This window comes from Scyliorhinus canicula, chromosome 16 (assembly GCF_902713615.1).
Source record: "Scyliorhinus canicula chromosome 16, sScyCan1.1, whole genome shotgun sequence".
NCBI lineage: Eukaryota > Metazoa > Chordata > Chondrichthyes > Carcharhiniformes > Scyliorhinidae > Scyliorhinus > Scyliorhinus canicula.
In genome coordinates, this window is record NC_052161.1 from 32252510 (window position 1) to 32275464 (window position 22955).

Consider the following 22955-nt stretch of genomic DNA (forward strand, 5'->3'; position numbering starts at 1 on the left):
GGTGGGGGGAGGGCTACGGGTTCGTTATGGGGGTTTGTTCTCATGGTTTTATGCTTATTTCTTTTTCTTGTTAATTTATTGTTTTTGTATTGGAGGGGAGGGGTTACTGTTTTTCTCTGTTGTGATAAAATTTGTTGTTGAAAACTTGAATAAAAATTATTCCAAAAAAAAAGGAAGGACAAAGCCGCAAGCGACAGTCTGATGGCAAGCTAAGGCCCAAAACCAAATTATAAATAAATGCCTATAAACATGTGCCTCGGCCATATTGGGGAATGTAAAATATGTATGCCGGTTAAAGGGGGTGGCCACAGTTGTTATTATGAAAATGCTTGACTGTAAATATACATGCTAATTTTTGCGTGTTTTTTTTCTAATAATTTGTAATTTGTTGGATATAAAATATGAAAACTCAATAAAAAACATTTCCAAAAAAAAAAGGATACTGGAAGGGGATACACAGAGACCAGGTGCATTGGGTAGAGGTCCAAGTGCGGCATGGGCACTTCGCCAGTCATTGGCTCGGGGGGGGGAGGGTGGTTGAATCGAGGAACATACTTCTTCTTGAGGCTGATAGCCTTTTTCCTCAGGGTTGGTGACATCCTGCATGGTCTGGTGAAGACAGGTGGACTGGCAAAATTGATATGGGTGTGGCAGTTGAATCACGTTTCAGCCTGCAACTCGCTTGTGGATAATTAATGAGGTTCCAGAGTTTGGCGCAGAATCCTGTTGTTTTGGCTAACTGGAAAGGTACCACCAAAGCTGCCCATCATCTCACATTTCAAACTGAGAATACCACTCTTCATTACAATATTGGCCATTTTGAAAAGGGGACTAAACTTTTAAACTGGTGGTGCGACCTGTGGAGTACTGGAGCTAGATAAACTACATACTCCTCCCATCCAGGTAGTAACAGTGAGGAAATTTGCAATAACAGATTTATCCTTGCAATAACTTCAAAAATTGGCTCCGCCAGTTAACTTATAAGAAACAACAATTTATTCCAATATAAACAAATATTTAAAATGGACTTCCCATGCTTGGCTTAAGGGCCCAATGGCTGGGACAAGTCCCAACATGTCCAAATGAATTCCCAATGCCCATCCCTGATTGGACTCATGGGTGACATAACCCATCCTTCAGTGTTCGTCCCTCAAAGGGGCTAGCATGGTAGCATTGTGGTTAGCACTGTGATTTCACAGCGCCAGGATCCCAGGTTCGATTCCCCGCTGGGTCACTGTCTATGCGGAATCTGCATGTTCTCCCCGTGTCTTTGTGGGTTTCCTCCGGGTGCTGCGGTTTCTTCCCACAGTCCAAAGACGTGCAGGTTAGGTGGATTGGCCATGCTAAATTGCCCTTAGTGTCCAAAAAGGTTAGGAGGTGTTATTTGGTTAGGGGGATAGGGTGGAGGGCTTAAGTGGGTTGATGCAGACTCAATGGGCTGAATGGTCTCCTTGTGCACTGAATGTTCTATGTTCTATACGACTTGGACTAGATTGGGCAGAGTATTTTATCTTCAACTTCTCTTCTCGGTGCCTCAGTCTTTTCATCTTCCAGGACTCCTCAGGAGTGTTTGACCAGAGTTTCCCTGAGAACTCCTTTCCACTGCCTACTGCACTGTACTTTCCTAAAGTCTCCGACTTTAATCTCTTTTTCAGGGGTGGTTACGTGAATGGATTATTGACCAGTCCTTTTGTTCCTTTAAATATTTGCTTTATTTCAAAATACCCTATTCAGCATCAAGTTCTCTGTCCAGACTTTGGATTGAAAGTCCCCTCTTCAATATAGTTTACTTGGTATTAGCTTCTCGACCGTTTGCATGCTCCTTCAGCTTCCAAAAGCTGACTTCACTTATCAACATAGCTCCACCCTCATTTAGAGTGAGATTCCTACATTATCACTAGTCCAAAACAGCATAAATTTATGCAACAGGTTTTGCATTCCACAATACTCATTCGCTGCATTTTATCTTTTTTTTTCAAAAATTAAAAAAAAAATGATTTCTCCTGACTGAGAACCATACAGTTTTCTGTGAGCGGGATTTTCTACGCAATCTGCCGCCGTGTGTTACAGGATGGCAGAGGAGGTCTATCATTGGCCAGTGGTGGGATCCTCTGGTCCCGTCATTGTCAATGGGTTTCTGTTGAATGCATCCCTTGCCGCTGAAAAACCTGCAGCCAGGTGTGCTCCATGAGCGGGATTGGAAGTTCTGGCTGGTGTGAATGCCTGGAAAATTCCGGACTACATTTTCTTTTAATGGCATCGGAGTCTGATTCACTAAAAAGAGAAAACTTTCTGCAATTACATTTTCCAATACATACTGTGCTTAATGCCTGTAGATAATGGATTAATAGCTGCTAACTTTAATTTTCATTAACTTTAATATGATAATTTTAGCTCTTATAATGTTATTTTTTTGGTTTATTTCTTTGTTTAGTTTTTCCAATTAAGGGGTAATTTAGCATGGCCAATCCACCTATTCTGCACATCTTTGAGTTGTGGGGGTGAGACCTAGGCAAACATGGGGAGAATGTGCAAACTCCATATGGACAGTGACCTGGGGCCAGGATCTAACCCGGATCCTTGGTGCCATGAGGCAGCAGTGCGAACCACTGTGCCACCCTGCCACCCTTGTTTTGTTTTTTACATTGCTGGAATTTTATTGTTCCTTCCCTCAGCCCCAATTGTGCACATCAGTTTCTACTTGTTTATGACACATTTCACATTCCAGGATATTTTAAAGGCATTCTCAAGAAATGACGACTTGAATTGGATTGGATTAGATTTGTTTATTGTCACGTGTACCGAGGTACAGTGAAAAGTATTTTTCTGCAAGCAGCTCAACAGATCATTCAGTACATGGGAAGAAAAGGGAATTAAACAAAATTCAAGAAAATACAAGAAAATACATAATAGGGCAACACAAGATATACAATGTAACTACAGAAGCATTGGCATCGGATGAAGCATACAGGGTGTAGTGTTAATGAGGTCAGTCAATAAGAGGGTCATTTAGGAGTCTGGTGACAGTGGGACAGAAGCTGTTTTTGAGTCTGTTCGTGCGTGTCCTCAGACTTCTGTATCTCCTGCCCGATGGAAGAAGTTGGAAAAGTGAGTAAGCCGGGTGAGAGGGATCCTTGATTATGCTGCCCGCTTTCCCCAGGCAGCGGGAGGTGTAGATGGAGTCCATGGATGGGAGGCAGATTCGTGTGATGGACTGGGCAGTTTTCATGACACTCTGAACTTCCTTGCGGTCCTGGGCCGAGCAGTTGCCATACCAGACTGTGATGCAGCCCAATAGGATGCTTTCTATGGTGCATTTGTAAAAGTTGGTAAGAGTTAATGTGGACATGCTGAATTTCGTTAGTTTCCTGAGGAAGTATAGGCGCTGTTGTGCTTTCTTGGTGATAGCATCGACGTGAGTGGACCAGGACAGATTTTTGGTGATGTGCACCCCTAGGAATTTGAAACTGCTAACCATTTCCACCTCGGCCCCGTTGATGCTGGCAGGGGTGTGGACAGTACTTTGCTTCCTGAAGTCAATGACCAGCTCTTTAGTTTTGCTGGCATTGAGGGAGAGATTGTTGTCGTTACACCACTCCACCAGGTTCTCTATCTCCCTCCTGTATTCTGACTCGTCGTTATTCGAGATCTGGCCCACTTTGGTTGTGGCGCTAACAATTGTTGCAAAGACACGAGTGCAGTACAAGAGAGGCTTTATTACAGTCAGATGCTATTCCTCCGGCGGCAGCTGTAGAATGGCATCTCAGTGAAATTTACGAATATACTGCTCCCTGTAGGTGGAGCTAGCCGGCAGGGGCTTATCGGAGAATCTTGTAATACAGGTACGGCCATATATCCCCCTACTGCAAGCACACATATATACAGTGGTTAGATCACCACATTCACCCCCTGTAAACAAATGAGTCCGGCGGGGGTGACGTGGAACTATAATACATAAAGTGATCTGTTTACAAAAGGGCAAAACAAAAGAAAACCAAGAGTCCATCAGGCAATCCGGTCACAGGTTGAGTCGGATCGGCGGTCGAACGTTCCGTTGCGAGCGACGTAGCTGTGGTGTTGACGACTGCACAGGCGGCGTTGGTGACGACGGTGCAGGTGCTGGCGGTGTTGGTGCTGGCCAGCGGCGGGATGACTCCAGGAGCGAGCCAAAATCTTCCATGTCCTCCAGCGTGGGCAGGGGAATGAGGGATGGACCTGGTGGGGACGAATACGGGGGCGCCGGGGAAAAGGAGGGTGGCGGGGGCATGGGATCGTCACCCATGGGAGCCAGGTCCCAGAGCGAGACTGTGTCCTGGCGGCCGTCGGGGAACTCCACGTAGGCATACTGGGGGTTTGCGTGGAGTAGGCGTACCTTGTCCACCAGGGGTTCCGCCTTGCGGTGCCTGACATGCCACGAAGAAGGACTGGGCCTGGAGCTGTGAGCCAAGTCGGGAGCGACACCCCAGACGTAGACTTCCTAGGGAAGGCAAAAACACGTTCGTGGGGTGTGTGGTTAGTTGTGGTGCACAGCAGTGACCGAATGGAATCGAGCGCGTCAGGGAGGACCTGCTGCCAGCGAGCGGCTGGGAGTTTCCTGGACCGTGGGGCCAACTGGACGGCCCTCCATACCATCCCGTTCTCCCTTTCTACCTGCCTGTTTCCCCGGGTGTTGTAGCTGGTCGTCCTGCTGGAGGCGATACCCCTGCTGAGCAGGAACTGATGCAGCTCATCACTCATGAATGAGGACCCCTGTCACTGTGGATATGGTGGGGGAAACCGAACAGAGCGAATATGGAATCAAGGGCAATCTCCTGCCGGCCAGGTAATGCCTCCAGTGCCGCACAACTTCAACGATTGCCTGGGCCTCCTTTTCAACAGAGGAGTGCCGGATTTCGGAGGCATGGAGGGTGCGGGAGAAGAATGCCATGGGTCTGGTTTCGAGTGGCAGCAAGGACGACATCTGAAGTGTCGCTCTCTACTTGGAAGGGCAGTGGCTCTTCTACTGCGTGCATCCCGGACTTGGCTATGTCTGAGCGGATACGATCGAAGGCTTGTCGTACCTCGGCTGTGAGGGGAAATTGTGTGGACTGGTTCAGGGGTGGGCCTTGTCCGCGTATTGTGGGACCCACTGGGCATAGTAAGAAAAGAACCTCAGGCTTCGTCTGAGAGCCTTGGGGCAGTGGGGGAGGGGAAGCTCTCTGAGGGGGCGCATGCGGTCGGGATCGGGCCCCAGTAGTTTGTTTTGGACTACTTAGCCGAGGATGGCCAAGCGGTGTGTGCTAAAAACGCACTTCTCCTTGTTATAGGTGAGGTTAAGGAGAGATGCGGAGTGGAGAAATTTGGCAAGGTTGGCGTCATGGTCCTGCTGATCGTGGCCGCAGATGGTGACATTGTCTAAGTACGGAAACGTGTCCCGCAGTCCGTACCGGTCAACCATTCGTTCCATTTCTCGTTGAAATACCGAGACCCCGTTAGTGACGCCGAAGGGAACCCTAAGAAATTGATACAGGCGACCGTCCGCCTCAAAGGCAGTGTCGGGACGGTCCGATTTACGAATGGGGAGCTGGTGGTAAGCGGATTTCAGGTCAATTGTAGAGAAGACCCGGTACTGTGCAATCTGGTATACCATATCAGACATGCGAGGGAGGGGGTACGCGTTGAGCTGCGTGTACCGATTGATGGTCTGACTGTGGTCCACGACAATCCTGTGTTTCTCCCCAGTTTTAAACACCACCACTTGGGCTCTCCAGGGGATGTTGCTGGCCTCGATAATACCCTCCCGAAGCAGCCGCTGGACTTCGGATCTGATGAAGGCCTTGTCCTGGGCGCTGTACCATCTGCTCTTGGTGGCGACGGGCTTGCAATCTGCGGTCAGATTGGCAAAGAGGGAGGGAGGTTCAACCTTGAGGGTCGCGAGGCCGCAAACGGTGAGGGGAGGTAGGGGTCTGCCGAATTTGAGGGTGAGGCTCTGGAGGTTGCATTGAAAATCCAGGCCCAGTAAGAGTGACGCGCAGAGGTTGGGGAGAACGTACAGGCGGAAACGGTCGAATTCCACGCCCTGTACAGTAAGTTTAACCAGGCAGGAGTCCCGGATCGGGACAGAGTGGGAAACGGCGGCTAGGGAGATCTTCTGGTTGGCGGGATGGACCGCAAGGGAGTAGCGCCTTACCTTGTCCGGGTGAATGAAGCTCTCGGTGCTCCCGGAGTCGATGAGGCAGGAGGTCACGTGGCCGTTGACGAGCACCGTCATGGAAGAGGGCGCCAGAATGCGAGGACGGGACTGGTCGAGTGTCACGGAGGCGAGTAGCGGGCGATCGGCCGATGAGTCTGACGAGTCTGATGAGTAGCGGCAGCGACCCAGGTCCCGTGGTCCCGTCCCGCGGGGAGGACAAAATGGTGGCGTCTGGAGTACCTGTGAGGAAGAAGATGGCAGCGGACAAGATGGCGGCGGGCAAGAAGGCGGCGCCCATGGAGCGCACGTTGTGGGTGCGGGACAAGATGGCAGTGGGCAAGGTGGCGGTGCCCATGGAGCGCACGTTGTGTGCGGGACAAGATGGTGGCGGGCAAGGTGGCGGCGCCCATGGAGCGCACGTTGTGGGGGGGACAAGATGGTGGCGGGCAAGATGGCGGTACCAATGGAACGCACATGGATGTGGAGGTTGAAGATGGCGGCGCCCACGGTGCGCACATGGCGGGGGCGGCGAAAGATGGCGGCGCCCACTGATCGCACGTGGGGTCGGGGCAGCGGACAGCAGGGCCCATTGTGCGATCGGCTGAGGCGAGGCACGATACGGGCATGATAGCGGCAACCGTTTGGGACTGACACACCGCTGCAAAGTGGCCTTTCTTGCCACAAGCTTTGCAGGTCGCGGTGCAGGTCGGGCAGTGCTGGCGGGGATGCTTCTGCTGACCGCAGAAGTAGCAGCGGGGACCTCCAGTGTGCGCGGTGCAGCGAGCAGCGCAGGCGTAGTGCGCGGAGGGGCGGCTGTCGGGGGGGCCGGTTGCGGGGTCCACGAGGGGTAGGACGGGTGGGCCGAGTGGCTAGCGGGGCATTACGGGAGGCGGCTGTCTTTGATAGCGCCAGAGTTTTTGTAGCCGCGAGATCGAGAGTGGCCCCTTCCAGCAGTCATTGCCGGATGGGGTCCGATGCAATACCCGTAGCAAATGCATCCCGCATGAGTAAATCGGAATGTTCCGTGGCCGTGAGGGCCTGGCCATCGCAGTCTCGTACTAGAGGTATAAGGGCCCTCCAAAAGTCCTCAATCGACTCACCCGGTTGTTGGACGCGAGTAGAGAGTAGATGTCTCGCAAACAGGGTGTTCGCCGACTGTGCGTAGTTCTCTTTGAGCAGTTCCATGGCCGTGGCATAGTTAGGCGCGTCTTGACTGAGCGGAAACATGCTGGAGCTGAGTCTTGAGTAAAGAAGCTGTCGTTTCTGAGCCTCCAAAGGTGGAGGGTCCGCTGAAGAGATGTAGGCCTTGAAAACTGCAAGCCAGTGAATGAAGTCTTTCCTGGTGTGGTGCGACTGCGGATCCAGCTGCAGGCGGTCAGGTTTAATCCTGATGTCCATGGTGTAAGGAAAATCTGTGATAAATTGTGGCGCTAACAATTGTACGCAAAGACTCGAGTGCAGTACAAGAGAGGCTTTATTACAGTGAGATGCTATTCCTCCGGTGGCAGCTGTAGAATGGCATCTCAGTGAAACTTACGAATATTTATACTGCTCCCTGTGGGCGTAGCTAGCCGGCAGGGGCTTACCTGTAATACAGGTACGGCCATGCATCCCCTTACTGCAAGCACACATATATACAGTGGTTAGATCACCACAATGGTCGTATCGTCAGCAAACTTGTAGATGGAGTTGGAACCAGGTTTTGCCACGTAGTCGTGTGTGTCCAGGGAGTAAAGTAGGGGGCTAAGTGCACAGCCTTGCGGGGCCCCGGTGTTGAGGACTATTGTGGAGGAGGTGTTGCTGTTCATTCTTACTGATTGACTCACATTGTATACGCAATATCGACATGGAAACCAGCATAAATTTTAACTTAAATAAGATTGAGAAAATTCAGTCCTGTGGCCCATTTTGTCCGACACTGTGCTGAACCTTAAAACCTAATATTTTGACTTGAATTATTCTGACATTGCATGGCAATAGTTCTTAATCACAAAGGCTTTTTTTGCAACACTATTTGAAGGGGAAAAAATGTTCATTGATGCAATGATGATGGACTTTGGAACTCGTTGCCTGGAGACAGAGTCACTGAATTTTTTTAAGACAGCGGTAGATAGATTGTTAAGCTGCATTTCACTTGCACTTCCTTCAACTAGTTCGACTGTATTCACTGCTCCCAATACGGTCTCCTATGCATTAGGGAAGACTAAACGCAAACTGTGTGACCGCTTTGTGGGACACCTTCGTTCAATCTGCAAGCATGCCCCCAACCTTCCACTTGCTTGCCATTTTAACTCAGCACCTTGCTCTCAGCCCACCTGTCCGCCTCTGGCCTGCTGCAATGTTCCAGTGAAACACAGCACAAACTGGAGGAGCGGCATCTCAACTTCCGATTAGACACATTACAGTCCTCAGGACTCAACGCTGAGTTCAGCACCTCTGGACTCTGACCTTTCTCCTCCTACTTAAACTCTTTAAAAAAAGTATCTCATGCATTCATTGTCTCAATGCAAAAACTCTCTCTCTCCCCCACATCCCGCGCCCCCCCCCTCCCATAGTTGCATATGCCAAATAAAATTCTTGCCCTTGTAAATGTTTGCAAACTTTCTCCTCCTCCTGTCTATACTTGTATAATTATCGTCCACATCCTCACAATCTTACTAAAGCTCGGCTACATTCAGGATATAAGTAACATTCTATGTGAACATGTCAAAAAGAAATGGCACACAGAGTTCTGTTTCCATTATGTTGTTGGGCATATGCAGTTACAACTGATAAGTTGTATTACAAAGATATTTATAATTTCTTTAAACGCTATGATGTAAAAGGATCTTGCTAGTAGTGGTAATTTAATTTGAACAATATGTTTTTACTGTAGGTGTGTATCTGTTATGCTGGATAACATAAATGTTACCACAGTATGTTATTTCCATCGAGCTGCATCAAAGGTAAGTAACTATAATGGTTCCCTGTTATACTGCAGAGTTATATTGTGCTGGCAATTTTGGATATGTCATTACTGCACTTCACCAGTTGCCAGTATATGGGGAAAATCACAGGTACAGTAACACAAATTTCTGATGTGTCCCGGTGGTAGATGAGAACGTGGAAAATCTACCCATTAATGTTTTCTTTAGATTGTGCTTCTTACACAGTCCACTGATGTGTAAAATTGTGTTCCTAAAATTCCTGATGTGTTATAACATGTCAGCACTGTGATTTGTACTGTGCTCTCAAGGAGTTCAACTTTGTAAGTATAATGAAGCCAAGATATTGAGTGGAAAAATCAGACACCTCCAAATGAAGAGCAATCAATTAGTCAAGTTCAAATTCACAAAAGCTGTGAAGGGGCGGAGCCACAGGCGGAGCCAACAGCAGCATCAACACAACAATTCAACAGCAACAGTAACAGCAACAACAGTAAGTATATACAATAGTGGATGTCAATGAAAACAGTAATAATATAACAACAGTGAGTATATACAATAGCCATACGAGGCTCACCACATTCACCCCGTTAAGAAAAAAAGTCCGGCGGGGATGAAGCGGGCTCATAGGTTAAGTCTCACAGGAGCCTGTATCATTCGCTGTGAATGCCGTAGCCCCGGCTGTGGTGTGGGAACAGGTGTCGAGACCTTCGGCTCCGGGAGCATGTCATCCTCACAACAGGGTGCTGGACGGGGCGACGGCGCAGGGGCAGAGCTAATGGAGCCAGGGAGGGACGTTGGTGTAGATGGGGAGGTAGACGGAAGGGGCACGGTGATGGTGGGCGTGGGGGTACCCGCAGGTGCCAGGTCCCGGAGGGAGTCTGTGTCTTGCCATCCATCACGGTGTGCCACGTAGGCATACTGAGGGTTCGATTGGAGGAGCTGGACCCTCTCACGTGTTTCCGGAGGAAGACAGGCCGAGGTGTTGTTAGCCAGGACGGAAGCGAGACCCCAGAGATCGATGTCCTGGGAAAGACAAATAGCCGGTCATGAGGAGTCTCATTAGTTGCAGTACACAAGAGTGACCGGATGGAGTGGAGCGCATTGGGGAAGACCTCCTGCTAACGGGAGACTGGGAGACTTCTAGACCGTAGGGCCAGAAGGACGGCCTCGCAGACCGTAGCATTCGTCCTCTCCACCTGCCCGTTTCCCTGGGGGTTGTAGCTGGTAGTCCTGCTCGAGGCGATGCCTTTACTGAGCAGGTACTGACGAAGCTCATCACTCATAACAGAGGTTCCCCGATCACTATGTATGTAGGTAGGGTAACCGAACAGGGTGAAGATGCTGTGCAGGGCCTTGATGACAGTGGCAGTGGTCATGTCGGGACATGGGATTGCAAAGGGAAAACGTGAATACTCATCAACAACGTTGAGAAAGTACACATTATGGTCAGTGGAGGGGAGGGGCCCCTTGAAATCCATACTGAGGCGTTCGAAGGGGCGGGAGGCCTTCACCAGGTGGGCCTTGTCTGGCCGATAGAAGTGCGGTTTGCACTCTGCGCCAATTTGGCAGTCCCTGGTCATGGCCCTGACCTCCTCAGTGGAGTAGGGCAGGTTGCGGGCCTTGATGAAGTGGAGAAGGTAGATGACCCCGGATGACAGAGGTCATTGTGGATAGCCCGTAACGGGTCTGCCTGCGCGTTGGCGCAGATACCCCGGGACAGGGCATCTGGGGGCTCATTGAGCTTCCCAGGACGATACAAGATCTTGTCGTTTTTGGTGGAGAGCTCGACCCTCCACCAGAAAATCTTGTCGTTCTTAATTTTGCCCCGCTGTGGGTTAAACATGAAGGCAACTGATCATTGGTCTGTGAGGAGAGTGAATCTCTTGCTGGCCAGGTAATGCCTCCAGTGTCGCACAGCTTCCACAATGGTTTGCGCCTCCTTTTCGACAGAGGAGTGTCGAATCTCAGAGGCATGGAGGGTACGGGAAACAAAGGCGACAGGCCTCCCTGCCTGGTTCAGAGTGGCTGCCAAGGCAAAGTCTGACGCATCGGTCTCCACTTGGAATGGGATGGATTTCTCCACAGCGTGCATCGTGGCCTTGGCAATGTTGGGTTCTGATACAGTTGAAGGCCAGCCGGGCCTCAGCCTTCAGGAGAAAAGTAGTGGAGTTAATAAGTGGGGGCGGGCCTTGTCTGCGTAATTGGGGACCCACTGGGCATAGTAAGAAAAGAACCTGAGGCATCTTTTCAGGGCCTTGGGGCAGTGGGGAAGGGGGAGCTGAAGGAGGGGGCGCATGCGTTCGAGGTCGGGCCCTAGGACTCCGTTTTCCACAACATAGCCGAGGATGGCTAGCCAGGTTGTGCGGAAAATGCACTTCTCCCTATTGTATGTCAAGTTAAGGAGTTGGGCGGTGAGGAGGAATTTTCTAAGATTGGCATCGTGGTCCTGCAGGTCATGGCCACAGATGGTGACATTATCCAAGTACGGGAACGTGGCCCGCAGCTCGTACTGGCCGACCATTTGGTCCACCGTTCGTTGGAAGACTGAAACCCCATTGGTGACACCGAAGGGAACTCTGAGGAAATGGAAGAGGCGGCCATCTGCCTTAAGGGCAGTGTACTGGCGGTCCTCCGGGCGGATAGGGAGCTGGTGGTACGCAGACTTCAAGTCTACCGTGGAAAAGACTCGGTAGTGCGCAATCTGATTGACCATGTCAGATATGCTGGGGAGAGGGTACGCATCGAGCTGCGTATACCAGTTGATCGTCTGACTGTAGTCGACTACCATCCGGTTCTTCTCCACGGTCCTGACGACCACCACTTGTGCTCTCCAGGGGCTGTTACTGGCCTCAATGATCCCTTCCTTCAGGAGCCACTGGACCTCTGACCTGATGAAGGCCTTGTCTTGAGCATTGTACCATCTGCTCCGGGGCCAGGAACTTACAGTTTGGGGGGAGGTTTGCGAAGAGCGAGGGAGGGGCGACCTTCAGGGTCATGAGGCTGCAGACGGTGAGAGGGGGCAGGGTTCCCCCGAACTTTAAGGTCAGGCTTCGGAGGTTGCATTGAAAGTCTAAACCTAGTAGCAGCGGGGCACAGAGATGGGGAGGACGTAAAGCTTGAAATCGGCATACTCGACGCCCTGTATCGCAAAGTTAGCGATGTTTTACCCCCGGATCTGCACCGAGTGTGATCCGGAAGCAAGGGAGATGGTTTGTGAGACAGGGGGGACCCGGAGGGAGCAGTGCCTTACCATATCCGGATGGACAAAGCTACCTGTGCTCCCGGAGTCAAAGAGGAAGGACGTCTCCTGTCCATTGAGTCGGACGGTCATCATGGAGTTTTGAGGGTGATAAGGCCGAGACCGGTCGAGCTTAATCGAGCCGAGTTGAGGGCGACTGGTAGCGTCGAGGATGTCGGTCAAAATGGCGGCCCCCACCGGTCGCACATGCCGGGCAGTGTCGATGATGGTGACCAAGATGACTGCCCCCACTGGTCACATGAGGCGGACGACGCTTCAGAAGAGGGTGGGCCCGGCAGGCACGATGCCACGCTGCAGGGTCTGTGAGCCTCAGGCCGGGCCTGGCAGGCTTTTGATTTTTGGACTTTAGGTCGGGCCAGGCATACCTTAGCAAAGTGCCCTTTCTTGCCACACTCGTTGCAGGTCACGTTTCAAGCTGGGCAACGCTGCCTGGGGTGCTGGCCCTGCCCGCAGAAGTAACAATACGGCCCTCCGGAGCTGACAGGCTGCCGCGCGGCGCATGTATGGGGCACGCCCGGGTTGGGAGTTTGGCTGCGCCTCCGACACCCCCAAGGATGCCGCGTGGTCAGATGGAAAGGCATCCATGCTTTGGAAGGCCGCTTCCAGCGAGGTTGTTAGTTTCACCGTCTCCTCGAAGTCGAGGGACCCTTTCTCGAGAAGCTGGGCCTGACTCCTGCCACATAGGTGTCTCGGATCATCAGCTCTGCGTGCTGTACTGCTGTGACCGTCTGGCAGTTACTCAGGATGAGTACCCTCAGTTCGCGCAGATATTCAGCTGGCGACTCACCCTGGCGCTGACGCTGCGTGGTCAGGAGGTGTCGAGCGAGTACCTCGTTCACTGGCCTCACAAACTGTCCTTTGAGCAACTCCACTGCCTTCGTTGAGGAGACGCTGTTTGAGTACCGGGGAGACAACGGCGGCTGAGGAGCCGAGTTAGGCCTCGAAGCAACTGAGCCAATGCTCGAAGATAGCCGTAGCTCCAGATCGAGTTCAAGATGAACAGGTTTCAGAGCGGCGTCCATTGTGAAAAAAAAACGAGTTGATTAAATTGATGACCATCAATTTAGTCGAGACAATTTGTACCAAAGAACAGTGGCTTTAATCAACTAGATGTGTGCCAACCTGTAACTTCTCCCGCACAGAGAGCCTGTCTCAGATTGGCTGGTTATGTACCTCCTCAGAGGGGCGGAGCCACAGGCGGTGCCCCAGCTGGAGCCAACAGCAGCATCAACTCAACAATTCAACAGCAACAGTAACAGCAACAACAGTAAGTATATACAATAGTGGATGTCGATGACAATAGCAATAATAGAACAGTGAGTATATACAATAGCCATACGTGGCTCACCACACTTACCACCTCATGGAAGGAAAACATAAACCTCACAGTAGTACTTAATTTTTAACTGCTGGAACATTTGATAAAATCAGTGTTATCAATCACATAACACAATTTTCCACGCACCTCTGTATAGAGGAGGTTGCGGGGGCAAGACACCTTCTGAGGAATGACTATATATCATCCCCTATTGCCAGAAATGTCCAGAGGCAGAGAGCTCTCAATTCAATAGGATTGCTGAGATCCCCATGGTCCAGGGAGCCAATGATTACCCACATATGACCACCACTTATTGAAGGCTGCTTTTGGGGGACGTCTTTCACCATCGGACTTCAGAGCACTGTTGCCACGTGCCTTACCTTCCTGAACTGAGGGTCCATCAAGAGGTCTACCATCTGCACTCAATCCTTTCAAATTCTTCCCAATGAAGAACACCTAATTAGCATAATCTCTCTTTTTCTAAACCAAAGACAATGAAACCATGGTAACCAACAGCACTTACAAATATCAAACTATTCATGCTCATGCTTATCCACTGTGATTATTCTCTAAGTGTTTTTGTCTTCTCTGGTGCTTCCAAGAAGTCCACCCTAAAGGGCATGTGAAGTAGATGGTTGTTGAGAATCTAAGGGCAGTTTGGATGACCTCCTCGGATGACCACTGCCTGGAGAGGGGCAGTAGTTATTGATCCTTGATTCCTTTTCAACCGAGGAGCCCAGAGCAACCGTAGCAGCAGCCTGAAGTTTGAATGTAGCCCCTCGCTGTTCCATGAAATATGCCAGCAATGCAATGTAAGTAATTTGAGCTGTGGAGCCATAGTGATTGACAGTGGAATCAGTTTGAGTTTTCAATGCAGCATTTTCACATTCCATGGAAGCTGCTGTAACTGCCGGTGGAAGATGTGACCCAAGTCATCAAATTCTGCATGATGTTAGACTCCACACGTAATGGACAGAGTTAGCCTGCCTCTCCACACTAGAGCCAGGCTTTGCATCAAACCATTAAACAAGCTGGAGGCACAGTTCTCCCATCTCCTTCGTCACGGTCCATAAGCTTGAACACAGGCTATTGCATCAAACATTTTTTAAAAACTCATCAGTCTTCTTCTGAAGATTGGCCCTCCGAGATCCTCAGCAGCAGAACTAATATGCAATCGCGACACGTGCGTCCCATTGTTCTAATGTCTAACTTAAATGGGGTGCCTGTCTCTGAGGTGTATCAAGTTTTTAATACTCTATGTGCTACGTGCAATACAAACGTAGACATGTTTACATGGAATTAATCGCATTTGAATTTTTTTTTACCTATGACTGTGTATTGGTCTCAGGGCTCTAGATGGGGCTATTGTTTACCGGGCTTCTTTTGGGTGAACTGTCAATTTGCTGTTTCTGATGCAGTATAACCAAGAAAAGCTGATACAGGCTTGTGAGAGATGGATGGAGTTGAATCTTATTGTGCATCTCAGATATGACGCCAGTTTACGACATCTGCAAGAGGAGGTGCTGCAAAAAGTTTTATTGTCGCCACGGTAAGTACCCCATGTGACAGTGCAAGATTTGTTCAGGGGCCTGTCAAGTAAGAACCTAGCTTTAATAAATTACTCCTGATTTAGCTTTTTTATAAAATCATTGCTATACTACTGCCTGTATAATTACAAGATATCATTACCATTGTGAATAATTCTCTGCTGAAACCCGGGCACTGTGGATAGTAGATGTAAAAGGCGGGATTCTCCAAGCCCGCGCCGGCTCAGAGAATAGGCGTTTACACCGGAACGGCTCGCGCGATCCTCCAACCTCCCGAAAACCACGCGATCGTGGCGGGCGCCGCACAGCCCTGAGAATCGCGAGAGGTGGCCCGATTCTACGGGCCCCCAACGATACTGTGCCCCAGATGGGCTGAATTCCCAACGGCATGACCCGAGGTCACACCGGTGTGGTTCTAATATGGTACGAACAATCGTCAGCCAGTCATGCTGGCTGACGCTGCGGCAGGAGGAGGCTGGCGAAACGGACACGGCCGTGGCTGCGGGAGGACGGGGGGAGGGGGGGGGGGGGGTCCTCCAGGGTCGGGGAGGGCTCATGCGGCAGGGGGAAACAGCACAGCGGGCAGCCATCTTCCCAACGTCAGCTGGAGTGTACGTCTGTTTGTGAGAGAGCACCCAAAGACCAAGAACCATTTCACAACTGTACCAAAGCACCAGAATCTTTTTTAAAGTAGTTGGAAATGAAGATTAAACAATTAATTGCACTTCTCCTACCCAATACTCTGAAAAAGCCACACTCATTTAAAAATAGTTGGTATCTATTGCAAAGCAACAACAGTCTGAACTACAAGCCAGACAGCACGTGCAGCAACTATTAAACCAACTGTTGTATATGGTTTTCTCAATGGTATCTTAAGTATGACTTTAACACAGATTCTAAGCAGATCTAAGGGTCTCCAGTGTGCATGCACTGTAGAACAAGGTACCCTGTTCTGAAGCAAATATTCACTGCTATCAGTGATTTTATTAACCCATTCACAAATTTTGTCAATCGAGAGGGTTGGAACTCTCCTTAATAAGTACTCTTATCATTCTGGCAGCTTGTAGTGTGTCTACAGAGTGTGTAGTATATTAAGACCAACAAATGCTTTGAGAATTGTTGATTCCATGTACCAATTTTATTTATATAGAAATACTTAAAAAAACATGAAGTAGCACCATTACTTAAGTTTTACCCTTATTATGTAGAACGTTAAATGTCAGAACAATAAAACTGTTGATACACTTTCAGTTCTTGTTTCAGCAAATATAATATTAATATTTGACCATGGGGTTAAAGACGCTTTATCATAAAATAAAATATATTTTATTTTTAATAAAGTACATTTACGATCAAATAACTTCACCTACATAAACAAGTGGTAAACAAATGTATTACAATAGAGACACTGAAAACTGTGTGTGGGGGGTCGCGTTATCGCGGTATTGGCCGCCGATCTCGGGCAGCTCCCCCGTGCTTCTCGTGGTACCTGTGCTGGCCCCTTGTGGACCGCAGCATCGGTGCGCTATGGGGCCCGTTGACGCCATCGTAAAACACACTGGGATTTACGACGGTGTCAACTCTTAGCCCCATTATCAAAGAATCCCGCCCAAGGTTTTTTGGTCTTAACCTTGGATTTTCCATTCAGGTTTGGGTATTACAGGCTATTCCTGTAAATGAACCTCAAGTGCCCTAACAATTGGAGTCTGCCTTGACCTGCCCAATATTAATTGTGAATCCAGGGATCAAATTGTAAACTCTTGCCACTGCATGCCAGGTTGCTGGAATATAATCACATACCGCACATAAATCCCCTTGAATACAATTGCTGTCAATACCTAGCATTGTTTCTGGCCACATGGGTATGAGAAATGCACCCTTATTGGCTCTCTCGTGATAATCAGGCTCCTTCCCCCGGCCCTCCCAAATGTTTAAGGACCAGCATTCCTTTGGTCAGAATTAAAGGGCTGTGGTAACTGTGATCCCAGTGGAATCACAGTGATTGCAACAATATTGCATCCTGAAAATATTTCAAGGCCTGTATATTTCAGTTTGTAAATTTCAGTTGGTGATGGTAACCAGTTTAAAGGCCTGGGGCTGGAATCGCGTTCGGCGACAGGGCAGAGAATCTAGTTTCCTGGTGCATGAAATCGGGACCAGCACCGGTTCAGCGATTCTCCTGCCCCAAAAAGTGGCGTACTCGAGGAGTACGCCACGCCGATTATCCACCACCGAAGGCCATTGCCTGAGGCCCGCTCCGCTATTCTCCGTCCCCATCCGGCCGAATACCCGACGGAGAGGACCACTCATGGTCCTGCCGTTTGGAAAACTCGCGAGGCGGCTGCGGACTCGACCCGCAGCCGCTACAGTTGGGGGCGGGCCAATCGGAGGGCAGATGGGACCTAATTCGAACTGGGGGATTTTTGAGCGGGCAGACCGGGTCGGGCGCACGGCTGATTGGGGGCACTATTTCCGCGGTCTAGGTCCGTGGTCTGAGTCTGCCATGGAGCACGGCGCGACTGCTGCAGGCCGCCGCCTTGCGCATGCGCGGCCTCTGACCTGGAAGTGCTGGGGGCCGTATCGGCAGCTGGAGCTGCGAGCTCCACGACAGCTGCCTGCTCGCCCCTTGAAAGGCTATGAATCTGTGGCCTTGTGACGCCAGTTTTCCTGCCGTAAAAGATCACAGTTTTCATGACGGTGTGGGGACATAGTCCCTGAAATGGAGAATCCTGCCCCTGGTCTTTTCTGCCTGTTACAGGCTGAAAGCTGCATGGACTAGCCTTTCCACCTGACAACATAACCCTTCGTAAATTCAACCCATCTTCCCGGGTCAGGTCAAACTTTCCTTATAGTTCTCCCGGCAATATTACTACTTTTCAGAGGGTACTCTTTTCTGCAGCAAAGGGCAAGGCCAGGCTGCTGCAAAGGGGCTCACATTGCAGCACACCAAATAAACGGCACAGGTGACCCAAGGACGATAAAATTATTCAAGGTTCTTTCTGATTCATGTCCACTTGCCCATACTGTGTAATGCATGTGTTTCTGCATGCATATCAGGATTGAGCTCCATTGTGAAGTTCACCATGGTCAAATAGCTTGCCAGGAAACACCAGTTAGATTCACACACATAAAGAGTGAACTCAATAATGGTTCTGATGATTGCGGAACTGCACCACAGCATGAATCATTGTCATTAAAGAATGGGAGGAAAATGTATTTGTTTTGCTATATAATCCATGTCCTACATATCAATAATTGTAGACATTTAGGTATTGACAGTTTGCAAGGTACTTGTTCTTTGGACATTGAGGATTTTTTCCAATAAATATTTAGTCAATATTGTTCACTGGAAAATGGATATAAAAGGAAAATACTTAAACGTTGAATCACGTTTAACGATAGAATTATGATGATGAGCATATTTCAAGGCTGGAAGGAGTCATTAACAGTGTGATCTGGAAGAAATTAAGCATATGCTTGGTTGGCAATCTGGTTTATAATTACTGCTGACAGATGTGTTATAAATATAAAGGGAATGCGTTCAATAATTGTATAAAATTATTGCTGTATGATTGATGAGAAATAGAATACAATTTCAAATTGGTATTTGTTTCTGAAATAGGTCCTGGATTCACTTGAGTCACTTCTTAATCTGCAACAGCTGAGATAGATATATACTTTAAATCTTCCTTGGCTTTTCTATTTATTGCAGCATGTCCAAGCTACCCCTGGGAACCACCATTTTATGTAGAATTCCACATACATGCCTACATGGAAAACTAATAACACCTGACCAACCGTTTCCAAAAGGCTGGCAACCCAAAAACAATTTAGAATATAGGCTTTAGTTAGTGAACATGCAGAAGGGCTTGTTATAAATTAGCATGGAGGGTGGTCCAACATTCCATCATTTGTCTTGCAGATCACGATAACAATTGCAGGCTTTCCCTTCACATTTTTATGGAGAGGTTATGGATTATTTTGATACCATCTGGTGCTAAGCTGCGTTGTTAAATTGTTTTGCAGTTGTCTGTGTGACAAGAGATCACTTTTATCCCCTCGGTCACACTGCCACTCCTCCAGCTCATTCTGGCCGTCATCATCTCTCCCCTCAAATCACGCTGGCCCTCTTTTCACTTGCCCCCATTCCACACTGGGAACGGATTTTCCCCTTCCTTCAGATCATGCGAGGATACCTCTTCCCTAAATACATGCTTGTCCCCTTCTCTTCCTGCACTGCCCTTCATGGCTCCTAAACGACCTTGAGAAATGTTGCCCACAAATCACAATGTTTCACCCCTGCTGCAACAGGTCTGAACCAAGGGCAGCATTTATTTTTGTTTATGGTTAAGCAGACACTCCAAATCACTGAACGTAAGATGCACACATGTATGGCAGGTATGCATTTCCTCCTTCGTTCAGTGACACCACTAAGTTTAATTTAATGAAGTTTTTTTACAAGTAAATGGGAGCAACAGGTGGTCTTGCAGAAGCTCTGGGTTCATGGCCCACTTCGGGACTTGATCACCAAGGAAGGTAGGTTCATAACGTGGCAAAGCGGGTTGATTATCAACCTGCAAGTCCTTCCAATGTGCCTGGCAGACAGTAAGAGTCTGGTCAGCCAACACTATAGCCAGAACTATGTGGTAACTGCAACATATCAGACACCGCGCGTGGGTTCTTGCATATCACGATATTCTATGGCAAGCATTCTTCCCAATTCAAGGGACCCCTAGAGAGAGAGAGAGAAATGGAGCCAACAGGCTGATAATCTCCATTTGTGCGTCACTGAAGATGTGATTGAATAACGGTCTGATCAAAGGTTAAAGCAGCAACGGGGGATGCCTGAGTAATGTAATTGTGTTTATTTTTAGGATGATGTTTCAATTCATCATGATGACAGCTCCCCTTTACACTGATCTTACATTTTGACATTTACATTGTGATGTTGTGCGATTGCAGATTGTTTACTTTTACTGAATATCATGTACTGCAAACCATCCTCTGCTGGATATTCCTTCAGGTGAATGCCGAGGTACGGCTATTGCCTCCGTACAGCACAGTCATAGCCTATTTCATCAGGTGACGACCTTACTATGCTTGTCATTACTCATTGTAATTTAGTTTAAATAAATAAGCTGCAAAGTGAATATTTGTGTTCAATTTACTCAGTCGCACAAAGAAAATGTTCAGCATTCCCACATCCACCTCCCACCTAACACTGTGAAATTCATATTTTGTCAGTGAAATAGGATATATGTAATTATCATATGGTAACATATTTTCCAGTCTGCCCCTTCGGGCCTTCTGTAATTTCCTGGATAGTTAAATAAATTTTACTGCCCCCTTCTGTAAGCTAATATCTTTCGCAAATGTTAGCATGTGGTTCTGAATCCATGTAATTCCAATGAATAGTAAAAGCACCTTGAGTGTCTCCCCCAAATTTAACATAATTCCCTGAGCTAGCATCCACTGCTGCTGTTCTGTCGGCCAGTTTCTTCTCCTAGTGCAGGTGCTATCTGCCATATGCATGTGTGTAACAGAATTTGATGTGGAACTTGCTTCCTGGATTTCTGGGAGGCTAGCTATATGAGTGTTTAAATTTGAAAATGCCTGAAACTGTCGTACACCAGTGAACAGGGAAGCCCGAGAATCATTCTAAATTAGTCCTTGTGACTCGAAATATGTCAGGCAAACAACAGATGCCCATTAGATAACCCAATGCAGTGAGTTTGCCTGAGCCCCTTGAGCTTTGGCTGAGCTGGATCCTAAACAAAGCCACAAGGAGGCCCAGAGAGGGACAGGGGGCACACACCACCTGCAGATGTTCGTCTTCATCAATGACGTGTTGAAGGTTGCAAAGAAGATGTCGTAGTTTCTCCGCTCCGGGGAAAGTACTGGACGATGAAGACGAACATCTTGCCAAGGTCATACCCCCACTACTTGCCTTCAAACAACCGCACAACCTCAAACAGACCATTGTTTTCAGCAAACTACCCAGCCTTCAGAACAGCGACCATGACACCGCACAACCCTGCCATGCAATCTCTGCAAGACGTGCCAGATCATCGACATAGGTACCACCATTACACGTGAGAACAACACCCACCAGGTACATGGTACATACTCGTGCGACTTGGCCAATGTTGTCTACCTCATACGCGGCAGGAAAAGATGTCCCGAAGCGTGGTACATTGGCAAAACCATGCAGACGCTGCGACAACAGATGAAAGGACATCACTCGACAATCGCCAGGTAGGAATGTTCCCTTCCAGTTGAGGAACACTTCAGCAGTCAAGGGCATTCAGTCTCTGATCTTCGGGTAAGCCTTCTCCAAAGGGGCCTTCAGGATGTGCGACAATGCAGAATCACCGAGCAGAAACCTACAGCCAAGTTCCGCACACATGAGTACGACTACAACTGGGACCTTGGATTCATGTTGCATTACATTCAACCCCCACCATCTGGCCTGGGCTTGCAAAATCCTACCAATTGTCCTGGGTTGAGACAATTCACACCTCTTTAACCTGTGATTATCCCTCTCTCCAGTTGCTCCATCTGGACCTGTAAAGACTTAATAACCTGCAAAGATTCTCATTCAAAGTATTGTCTTGCATCTTTGACTTTGTCTATATATATGTTTCTGGAACCCACCTCTTCATTCACTTGAGGAAGGAGCTGTGCTCCGAAAGCTAGTGATTCAAAACAAACATGTTGGACTTTAACCTGGTGTTGTAAGACTTCTTACTGTGCTCACCCCAGTCCAACGCCGGCATCTCCACATCTATAGATTCTGTCAAACCTGCTAAGATTTTTCAGCACTTTCCACTTTTGTTTAAAATTCCAGCATTCGTGCTAATTTACTAATATCAAAGTTAGGTTTAGTTGTACAATCTCCCATGATGTATGTAATGAGTGTTCGTTATTTAACAAGTGCATGTTGTAATTTTGTACATTTTGCTATCTGTCTCTGTACACTAAAACAGGAATATCTTTGTCCTTCGGTACAGAAATGAAGGTGGGTTGTCTATAATTGCTAAAATGTACTTTTAAAAGTCCCATCCCCCCCCCCCCCCTCATGAGGCTTACGAAGGAAATGGGATAACATTTTCCATAAAGTACTGTTTTGAAGCTTAACAACATTACAATCTTGACATTCTTTGATGGTGCAATATTCCTGTTAACTTCATATTCCCATGTAATTGTTAAATAATAAATAGAAAGTTATTTTACACTTCAGAATAGCAAAGTAGCAATGACACACAACTTCATCATATCCTTTTTATAAATAGTCAAAGGCCAAGAATTTTATCTGCAAGAGCTCTTAAGGAAGTTCTCAGTTCCTGTGAAACATATAATTCTGATGTAGAAATTCTATGGTGTTTCCTGATAACCCTAAACAGATTAAGGGCTGAGCTGATGGTACGAGCTTTTCAATTATCTTAATGAATGCACATATTGAAGTCAATGTTCTGAGCGGAAGGTACAAGAGATTTGAAGGGTAGTTTTACCTTGTTACTCTTGATCCGACTATTTAATTCCCTCCAGCACTATTGCCAGGTTTTGTCAAGGGTATTGCTGGCATTAATGTGTTCTGCCACTCTCACAGAGTCCATTCACCAATTGTCATTGTATTAACAATCTGTCATCCATATAGAAGACCATTTCCTTTAGTTTGTTCACATGCGTCACCAGAGTCTCTGTGTTTGCACCTGTGAAATCCTTCTGGCCC

General features: G+C 48.3%; 1 protein-coding gene across 3 annotated transcripts in view; it reads left to right on the forward strand.

Moving 5' to 3' along the window:
• btbd16 (BTB (POZ) domain containing 16) overlaps window positions 1-22955 on the forward strand; it is a 179222-nt gene that overhangs the window by 57128 nt on the left and 99139 nt on the right. For all 3 annotated transcript variants that reach the window (XR_005463687.1, XM_038821187.1, XM_038821186.1), the window contains exons 9-11: window positions 9048-9117; window positions 15095-15225; window positions 20186-20305. Coding sequence is in view for 2 of the 3 variants with exons in the window: in XM_038821187.1 (XP_038677115.1) it covers window positions 9048-9117; window positions 15095-15225; window positions 20186-20305 (321 nt within the window). In the remaining variant the exon portion in view is untranslated. The remainder of the gene's footprint in view (window positions 1-9047; window positions 9118-15094; window positions 15226-20185; window positions 20306-22955) is intronic.